The 9,968-nt window shown below is 40.1% G+C and overlaps 1 protein-coding gene and 1 pseudogene across 2 annotated transcripts; both read right to left on the bottom strand.

Annotated features, from left to right (window-relative positions):
• LOC18789705 lies at positions 333-6,032 on the bottom strand (annotated as a pseudogene). Its single transcript, XR_002271183.1, has 6 exons — positions 5,831-6,032; positions 4,703-5,130; positions 4,518-4,555; positions 1,595-1,789; positions 1,099-1,417; positions 333-938 (listed from the first exon to the last, which is right to left on the bottom strand). The product of XR_002271183.1 is annotated as a cytochrome P450 CYP749A22 (transcript).
• LOC18791243 (cytochrome P450 CYP749A22) lies at positions 6,838-9,664 on the bottom strand. The gene is made up of 5 exons (XM_007223200.2): positions 9,252-9,664; positions 8,945-9,171; positions 8,592-8,824; positions 7,457-7,811; positions 6,838-7,348 (listed from the first exon to the last, which is right to left on the bottom strand). Exons 1-5 carry the CDS (start codon positions 9,532-9,534, stop codon positions 6,920-6,922), a joined length of 1,527 nt encoding a protein of 508 aa, XP_007223262.1. The 5' UTR covers positions 9,535-9,664; the 3' UTR covers positions 6,838-6,919.

Genomic DNA, 9,968 nt, shown 5'->3' with positions numbered 1-9,968 from the left:
TTATACATAATTATATATGTATATGGGCCTAACAGGCCGGGATTTTGTGGGCTAGCTGGACTGGGCTTTCTTGGGCTTAATCGGGCCAAGCCGGGCTTCAGACACCCAAGTCCAAGCCCAGCCCAGCCCAATGCGGGCCGGGCCATCCCAAAGCCCATCGCAAATTGGGCCGGGCTATTTCTTGATCGGCCGAGCAGACTCCTATCGGCCCATGAGCCTGCGGGCCAAATGATGAGGCCTACAAGTATTGTTGGTACAATTGAATACTTGATGGTTCTTTTGTTACCTGAATATCGATGCTTGTTTGAATGATGGTTCTACAAGAAGCGTAATTACAAGCAGCAAAGCAGCGAAAAACAAAGAAAAAGATAAAGGGGGAGCTAGTGCCACCTCATAACAGGGCCTCAGAGGTTGCCCTGTATATTATTTAAGCTATCTTGCCCGGTATACTATATACTATAAACACCAATATCAAGATTATGGGCAATTCTGGTGGTACTTTTGACAGTTCAAAGAGAGTGCAGCGCAACCTGAACTCCATGTTGTGGACGAACTGTGAGATACTCATACGGGGAGTGAACATAAGCAGGGGAAAGAGTGAAGGTGTAGCGTTGGAGAATCATTGACAGAGCAATCTTTGCTTCTGTGATCGCAAAGTTGAAGGCCACACATGTCCGGGGTCCCATTCCAAAGGGTAAGAATGCAGCTATGTTATTGTGAGTAGCTTTAGCAACCCCTTCCTCGAATCGCTCTGGTTTGAAAAGTTGCACATCTTCTCCCCAAAATTCAGGATCATGATGGATTGCTAGAATTGGGATTATCAATTCAACATTAGCAGGAACAATGAGCTTCCCCAGTCTAACTTCCCTTCTAACCTTCCTCTCCACGGAAACAACAGGAGGATATAACCTTAAAGACTCATTGATGATCATACTCATCTGCATGGTGATGAACATAAATGATTGGATATTTAAAAAGAAAACAGGATTGCAGACATAATTAATCGAAAGCAAATAGGTCGAGTTCTTGAGTTTCTTACAGTTTTAACTTGGAAAGGCCGTCAGGATTTGGATTTTGTCTACCAAATAATTGCAGGACCTCCTTTCTTGCTTCCTCCTGCCAATCTGTATTAAGTGCCAGGAGAAACACAGTCCATGCAAGCATACTATTAGTGGTTTCTTGTCCGGCAAAGTAAAATGTCTTGCACTCATCAACCAAATCATCAACCGAAATTCTCTGGCTGTCATTGGTATCATGATGAGCTTTTAAAAGTAATCCAAGAAAATCACTCCCAAAGCTGTCTTCTTCTCCATCCATTGCCTTCTTTTCTCTTTTCTCAACAATCCCTATTATGGAGTTGTGCATTCCTTTCTGAAGCTTCTCTGATTCGATCTCATCGCTAGTTTTGAAAAACTTACTGCAATTTTGAATGAAGGCCTAAACATGAGAAGTGGCAACTGACATAATCTTTGAAGAATATTGTTGAGAATAGTTCTCTGCTGTGCAGCAGATGGGAAGAAACACAGATAAGAATATGATCCCTTCTTCAATGTGGTTATTCCCCAAGTCAAAATTTCGTTAAATGGAAAATTACCTGATTCCAGGAAATCTGACAGTGAGAGCATTTTTGAATATTAAAAAGGATAACTTCATTAAATTCTCAAATAAGTTCTGTCCTTCCAAGTAGCTGCTGCCAAAAGCAGTCCTTGAAATCACTTCAGAAGTGAACATCCTAAATGGTTCGAATACCTCAATCTCTTTTCCTTCATTGTTTTTCCACCCCTCTAGCTGAAAGGAATAGAACGTATGGGGTAAAGCCTCAATCTTCATGAGGGCATATTGTATTGATTTATACAGTATTACAGATAGAGTCCTATATCAAATATGATAAGGATACAATGTTATCAGATAACCAAGAAGATAAACGTAAATACAAGATAAGAGTCCTAAGGACAATAGTCATCTAATACACCCCCGCAAGCTGACAGGGGAGGAACGCACTGGAAGCTTGGAGGTCAGCAGCTGGAAACGTGGAATAGACAACCCCTTCGTAAAAATGTCGGCAATTTGGTCATGAGTAGCAAGATAACGAACGTCAAGCTCCTGCCGCACAACTTTTTCACGAACATAATGATAATCAACTTCAACATGACGAGTACGGGCATGGAAGACAGGATTGGAGGCCAAGGAGATGGCACTAATGTTGTCACACCAAAGTTTAGGACATGAAAGAGAAAGCTGCAGATCACGAAATAGTGCACGGAACCAAGAAATTGCAGCAGCAGTATAAGCAAGTTGGCGGTACTCGGCTTCGGTGCTGGAGCGAGAGACACCTCCTTGCTTCTTAGAACTCCATGAAATTAAATTAGACCCAAGATACAAGCAGTAGCCACCCGTAGAGCGACGATCATCAGGATCACCGGCATAGTCCGCATCAGAATAAGCCATTAAAGACAGGGAACCAGGTTTATAGAACAAGCCATGAGTGGAAGTACCATTAAGATAGCGAAGAATACGTTTGACAGCAACCCAATGAGTAGAGGTAGGTTGGTGCATAAACTGGCAGACATGGTTCACAGCAAAGGCAATATCAGGGCGTGTGAGAGTGAGATATTGCAACGCACCAACGACACTGCGATACTCAGAAGGGTCATCCAATGGAGCACCATCATGGAGGCTAAGACGACGTCCACTGGCAACAGGCGAGGAAATATGTTTGGCGTCCTGCATCTTTGTGCGTGTCAACAAGTCCTTTATATACTTGGATTGAGTGAGAGAAAGCCCGTTAGGAGTGCGAAGAATTTCCATGCCCAGAAAATAATGAACAGGCCCAAGGTCCTTCATGGAGAAGAGACGGCTCAAGTCTTGAATGAGTTTGGAGATGTGGGCTGGGTCATTGCCTGTAATTAAAATGTCATCAACATAAATTAATAAATAAACTCGAATGGACCCATGAAGATAGATGAATAAAGAAGAGTCGGCTGTGGAAGCAATGAATCCCAAATCTTCCAAATGAGTGGAGAAACATTTAAACCAGGCTCGAGGGGCTTGTTTGAGCCCATACAGAGAACGCTTAAGACGGCAAACATGGTCAGGAAATTGGGGGTCAATGAACCCAGTGGGCTGACGCATATAAACCTCATCATCTAGATAGCCGTGGAGAAAAGCATTCTGAACGTCCAACTGACGAACGGGCCATTGAAATTGAACAGAGAGGGCTAAGATAAGACGGATGGTGGAATGATTCACAACTGGGCTAAATGTCTCGCCATAATCCAACCCTTCTTGCTGATGAAAACCATTAGCCACTAAGCGGGCCTTGTAACGTTGAACCGAGCCATCAGAATTGTGTTTGATACGAAACACCCATTTATTCGGCAAGACATTCAAGGTGGGCATTGGAGGAACCAGGACCCAAGTACCGGCTCGTTGAAGAGCATTAAATTCCTCGCCCATAGCAGCCCGCCATTCCTGAAATTTATTAGCCTGGCTGAAACAAGTGGGCTCAACAAGATCATTAGAAGAGGCCAAGAAAGCATGATTTGCATATTTAGGATTGGGCTTATGAACACCAGTTTTAGCACGAGTCACCATAGAATGAGTAGTAGAAGGTCTTACCCGAGAAGTAGCCGAAGGTGATGAGTGTCTTGAGGAACTTGGTAAAACAGGTTCAGGGTCAGGAGAGGGAAAAGTGAGGATGGTTCTATGTGGGGTGCGACGGTAAACTTGGAGAGAACTAGGTGGGGAGTGTTGGAGTATTTGGGAGGCAACGGCTGTGGGACTAGATGTGGTATTGGGCAAGAGAGAAGATAAGTGTGGGCTGGAGGATATGTGAGGTGGCGTGACAATTTGGTGGCTATGGGGCTGTGAGGCAGCCAGCTGGTTGGGAAAAGACCCAAAAATTTGTAAAGGTGGTGCAGAATCCGCAGAAGAGGAAGAAGAAATTGGGGCATGAGGGCCCTTGGTCTCTTGAAAGGGAAAGCAATGTTCATCAAAAATAACATGACGGGATAAAAAAACTCTGTTAGTGATCAAGTTTAAACAACGATAACCTTGATGATCTAAGGAGTAGCCCAGAAAGACACACTTAACAGATCGTAAGTGAAGTTTATTAGTATTGTAAGGACGAAGATATGGAAAACATGCACACCCAAAAATTTTAAGAAAAGCAAAGTTGGGTTCTTTATGAAAAAGAATTTGATACGGAGACTGTAGTCCCAAAACTTTAGAAGGAAGACGATTAATTAAATATACAGCAGTATGCATAGCCTCAGCCCAATAAGATAGATAGAAGAGAATTTTCAGACTGTAAGTAACTAGGCTCTGATACCATGAAAGGAATAGAACGTATGGGGTAAAGCCTCAATCTTCATGAGGGCATATTGTATTGATTTATACAGTATTACAGATAGAGTCCTATATCAAATATGATAAGGATACAATGTTATCAGATAACCAAGAAGATAAACGTAAATACAAGATAAGAGTCCTAAGGACAATAGTCATCTAATACTAGCATCGTCTCGGCACTAGCTACCATTTCTGGAACCATGCTCTAGTAAATCAATACCCCGTCATGGAATTAGAAAATTTACCTTAAATTCATGATCTTTTAGTATTTTCGCATTCATAGATAATTGATACAACATTCACTACAGCACTCCCTGCAAGAATTCATATACCAATAACATTAAGGACTTACTTTTAAGCTCTCTGCATGGAAGGCATGGTTAGCCAGCTTTCGCAATTTTCCCCATTTTTCACCTTCGATTGTCGCAAGACCATCTCCTAAAAGTTTCTTGACATAGCTTTGGGGCTTCCTTTTTGCAAAAGCTCCATCTTTGTTATTCAGTATCTCTTTGCACAACTCAGGTTCCACAATGACCAACTGAGCTTGAGAGCCATACCACTGAAGAAATTCATCCCTGCAATTGCATTTAAATTAAAAATGACCGAAGATTCTTAGCCACAAAAACTTTTTAAAAACCACTGTTAATGAAAGGGTTTGTTTATGTCAGGGGATAAACTCATGGGCCTGCCAATAATTTCCCTTTTCATGTTCAAGATTTATTTGGTGTTTCCATGGATAGGTCTGTAGGAAGGGCCTTTGATTCCCTGCAAAGCCATCAGCTTCTGTGTTTGTGCAAATAATCTCACGGGAGAATATTCGCCCAAGATTCCTTCGTCTTCTCCGCCTCTCTTTCTCCCTGCGAAACAGATCGGAGTAAAAGACCACACCCGGGGGTGTTGGCCAAAGGCCCTCCGATGCCTAAGTCAGTTCAATCGATCTTTAGAGAAACGATAGCTAAATTAGGGTACGGGATGTGTTTATAATATAAATCGGGCGGCCGGAGCCTTATTTAAAAGAGAGAAAGAGAGGAGGTGGTTAGGGTTTGAGAGGAATTTTCTGCAGAGATTTTAGTAGTAATTCTGACGTACCTCCACCATTGTGTGTGGCTATGCTTTTATAGTAGTCTCGGAGGCTAGGGTTTCTGAGGAATAATTCCGTAGAAGGAAGGGAATTATTCCTCCCCTTTTTGGGATTGATTTGATTAATTAGGGATTTGATTTATTAGGGTAAATCAAATCCCTAATTGTGGTAGGTATCAAATCAAATCCCGATTCAATTAGGTATCTTCTCATTTAATTGGGGATCGTGGTAATTAACCAAATCAAATCTCAACCTAATTAGGTAACGTTCAATTTAATTGGATAATTCCCAATTAAACTGAGTAACTCCTAATTAGGTTGATTGACTCCCAATTTGGTCAAATAATCCCCAAATGGTAGGAATTATTTGACCTAGGGTTTGATTTAATTAGGTTCCCACATTCTGTATGCGAGTTGGAGCCCACCATAGTTTGTAAAAGATGTTGAGGAAAGCTAAGAGAAGAAGAAACACAAAGAGAAAGCTTGAAAGAATGATCACTAGGCCTCCCAAACTACTCATATTTTTTCGTATAGTTTTTCCTCTCTAGCTCTATCTAAATCTAATATCTCATTTCAACAGTCTGCTATCAAGTTTCTTGCTCTTGTTGTGAGGTCACATATTGTACAGCATGAATTCAAAACAATGAATGAATCAGGGTGGATGCATGTGGTGAAGAAGTTGCCACCTTGGGCCCCATTCAGACTTCTTGGTGTACGTTTTCATACGTAGCTAATTGGGTCTTTGTTTTTGGCAACATAGTATCCTCCCCTCATGTAATGTTTAATTATGTCCTCCTAGACTTTTGGTAGCATATATTATATCGTATTTGTCTACCTTCCTCTTAACATCAATTGGTCTTATCTAACTTACTCATCGTAGTACGTAGTCCGCCTGTTAGTTTTCAATTTGGTTTGAGTATTATAAGTAGAACATATGTTTCGGGGGGTTGTTTATTGAAGGCATTGAAGAGGGAGTACAAACAACTAACAACTGTTATTACTTTAGATAAAACAAATGGAAAATGGTGATTGATAAGTATAGGAATGGTAGTTGTAGCTTGCGGAATGATAGTTGGAAGAACAATCCAACATGTAGTAAAAACAAAATGATGAAGGAAACAAAGAAAAGCAAATCAAAAGGGGGTAGAAAACTGTGCAAAAACAAGACAAATTTCACAACAATTTGGGCACAGTAAGGGCCAGACGGGCTTGAAAGCATAAGAACAATCATGAGTCTTTATTGAAACTTCAAACCTGGCTATAACCAATTACATCCCCTGATGGGCTTGAAAGCATCCTGAGTTTATTTTTTCTTTCACATGTTAAGGCTTTTGTCTTTGCTAAGACGAACCATTCTCTTACATGTGTATTACTACTTTGACAATCTGTAAATCAGTTGCACTCTTTTATACTAGGGTACCACATCCACTGGCTTCAATGTTTCCGTACACCAAGTGCCTGATCTATTCCTAGTTCTCGTCTTTGCAGGTTACAGTTTGTGTAGCATCACTTGAACTCCATGTTGTGGACGAATTGTTAGATAATCAACGGGTGAATGGACATAACCGGGGGAAAGGGTGAACTGGTAGCGTTGTAGAATCATTGACAGAGCAATCTTTGCTTCAATGGTTGCAAAGTTGAAACCCACGCAAGTTCGAGGTCCCATTCCAAAGGGTAAGAATGCGGCTATGTTATTATTTGTAGCTTTAGCAACACCTTCCGAGAATCGATCTGGTTTAAAAAGGTGCACGTCATCCCCCCAGAACTCAGGCTCATGGTGAAGTGCTAGACATGAGATGAGCAATTCAACATTAGCAGGAACAACGAGCCTTCCCAGTTTAACTTCCCTTGTAACTTTCCTATCAATGGAAAGAACAGAAGGGTATAACCTCAGAGACTCATTGATGATCATGCTCATCTGCATGAAAATGGACAATTGATTTGAAAAGAACAGAAAATTCCAAACTCTATTCAAAACATTTCTGCCACTTAGAAAAGAAATAGGTAGAGTTCATGAATGTCTTACTGTCTTCAGCTTCGAAATGTCATCGTGTGTTGGATTTTGTTTGCCAAATAATTGTAGGACCTCCTTTCTTGCTTCCTCTTGCCAATCTGTATGAAGTGCCAGAAGAAAGATAATCCAAGCAAGCAAACCATTACTGGTTTCTTGTCCAGCAAAGTAAAACGTCTTGCATTCATCAACCAAATCATTGGTATCAAGGTGAGCCTTCAAAAGTAATCCAAGATAATCATTCCCAAATTTGTTTTCTTCTCCAGTCGTTGCAGCCTTTTCTCTTTTCTTAACAATCGCTATGATGAAGTCGCGCATTGCTTTGTCAAGCTTCTCTGATTCTATGTCATCACTGGATTTAAAAATCTTACTGCAATATGGAATGAGATTATGCATAAGAAGTGACAGCAGACGAATTATTTCCAAAGAATTGAGAATAGTTTTATCTGTTGTACAGCAGATTGGAAGATGGGGAAAAAGAAAAAAAAGAAGATTAGTTCTCTGCACAACTAGCCTAATGCCTCAGAAGTAGCTGAGTTCAACTAAAAAAAATTAAATTGAACATGTGATCAATTTCATATGTGGTAGCTATACTGAGATCAATTTGATTGTTAGTGGAAGGAAACACATGCAGGAATAAATAGGATTTTTTTAGGAACATATTGAGAGGGAATTGGTTAGGCAATGTGTAGTTGCTAACATGGATTGTTTCTTTACTTCTTTAGCAAGGTACGGAATGTATAGCTAGATATTACATGATTTGAAAATATCTAGTACAACTGGAGTGGTAGATTCAGAGTCGAAAAGAGGATTCCTTACTTCTTTCTCTCATTCAAAACCGGGCATGAGACTTGCATCTCACACTACTCCTAAGTAATCAAGTACTGGACTCTAGCCAATGGAAATAGTCATCTGATTGGTCTACAGATAAGTTGTATTCCATCAGTAATGAGGGTTCACAATTTCATACTTTGATCAATCAAATAGCGATTCAACAACTAATTAAGAAAGATCTATTATTCAGAACCTTCTTTCAAGTTGGAATGAACATAGATAAAGATGATGTGGTTCATATGATTTTTTTTTGGTCAATTGATGGTTCATATGATTATTCCCCAATTTGAGATTAATTCAGTTAACAGCAAGATACCTGATGCCGGGAAATCTGACTTTGAAAGAATTTTTGACTAATAAGAAGGATAACTTCATCAAATTGTCAAAAAAACTCTTCCCTTCTAAGTAGCTGCTGCTAAATGCTGTCCTGGAAATCACTTCTGAAGTGAACAACCTAAATTGTTCATAAACCTCAATCTCTTTTCCTTCATGATTTTTCCACCCATCTAGCATTGTCTCAGCACTAGCTATCATTGCCGGGATCATACTCTAGTAAAACAATACCATCTTGCTATTAGAAAATTTACCTTCAATTTATGATATTTTCTTAGTTTCCCGTTCATATTATAGAACTCTTCGAAATAGTTAACAGTAACTGTATGAACTTACTTTTAAGCTCTCTCCATGAAAGGCCTGGTTGGCCAGCTTTCTCACTTTTGACCATTTGTCAGCTTGGTTTGTTGTCCCCATACTATCTCCTACTAGCTTCTTGACATAGCCTTCGGGCTCTCTTTTCGGATAAGCTCCATCTTTGTTACTTAGTATCTCTTTGCACAACTGGGGTTCCATTATGACCAACTGAGCTTGAGAACCATGCCACTGAAGATAATTCTTCCCTGTAATTGCATAAAAAATGACCAAATTTGTTTTGCAACTAAGATTTAGAAGCCATAGTTAGTGAAGAGCTTGTAAATACCATATATCTTGGTCCATGAGCGAATATGAGGTTGAACTGCAGATAACACGTCATCTGATAAATTTCTGGGACTGCCCATAGTTTCCATTTTCATGTTGAAGATTTCTTTGGTGTTTCCATGGATAAGTCTGTAAGAAGGCCCTTTGATTCCCTGCAAAGCCATCAGATTCTGTATATGCCTCGGAGTCCACCATACTTTGTGAAGGGCCTTGATGAGAGCTAAGAGAACAAACAGACACAGAAAGCTAGATACAATGACCACTGGGCCTCCCAAACTACTCATTTTTTTGTATTGCTTTTTTATCTGGCTGTAGCTCCCAAACTACATACTGAGGATATCTTATCTCCTGGCTTTGCCGCTGATGAGATGCCATATTCAAATTCTTCCAATGAGATGTCCTTCACATCATAGTCCGCCCAGAGATGACAACAGAACTTGATTTTGTTTCCTTGCTTTGTTTAGATTTACTCTTTGTCTTTCCTATTTGTTATTTGACTCTCAGTTTTGGCTTTACACTTTCCAATTTGGTTCGGCTATTAGAAGGACATCTGTTTCTGTTGGTTCTTTAATGAAGAGAAGAGAGTATATAAAACTCACAAATGTTATAGTTATCTGTTTCCTTCCTTCATTATAGAAATGGTAGCTATGGTTTGCCGAATGACATCTGGAAGAAGAAGGTTATTTGAAGAAAAAAAAAAAAGAGTATTGTAGGAAGA

The sequence above is a fragment of the Prunus persica genome, chromosome G1 (assembly GCF_000346465.2).
Source record: "Prunus persica cultivar Lovell chromosome G1, Prunus_persica_NCBIv2, whole genome shotgun sequence".
Lineage (NCBI taxonomy): Eukaryota > Viridiplantae > Streptophyta > Magnoliopsida > Rosales > Rosaceae > Prunus > Prunus persica.
The sequence above is the reverse complement of the archived record's forward strand: the minus strand, read 5'-3'. Positions and strand labels throughout refer to the sequence as shown.

Excerpts from the sequence above, each read along its gene's own strand:
- LOC18791243 (XM_007223200.2), bottom strand. The coding sequence starts at position 9,534 with ATGAGTAGTTTGGGAGGCCCAGTGGTCATTGTATCTAGCTTTCTGTGT. Across the intron at positions 8,825-8,944 it reads TTCATGGAGAGAGCTTAAAA|AGTATGATCCCGGCAATGAT; the intron begins GTAAGTTCATAC and ends TTGTTTTACTAG. Across the intron at positions 7,349-7,456 it reads ACATTTCGAAGCTGAAGACA|ATGAGCATGATCATCAATGA; the intron begins GTAAGACATTCA and ends ATTTTCATGCAG.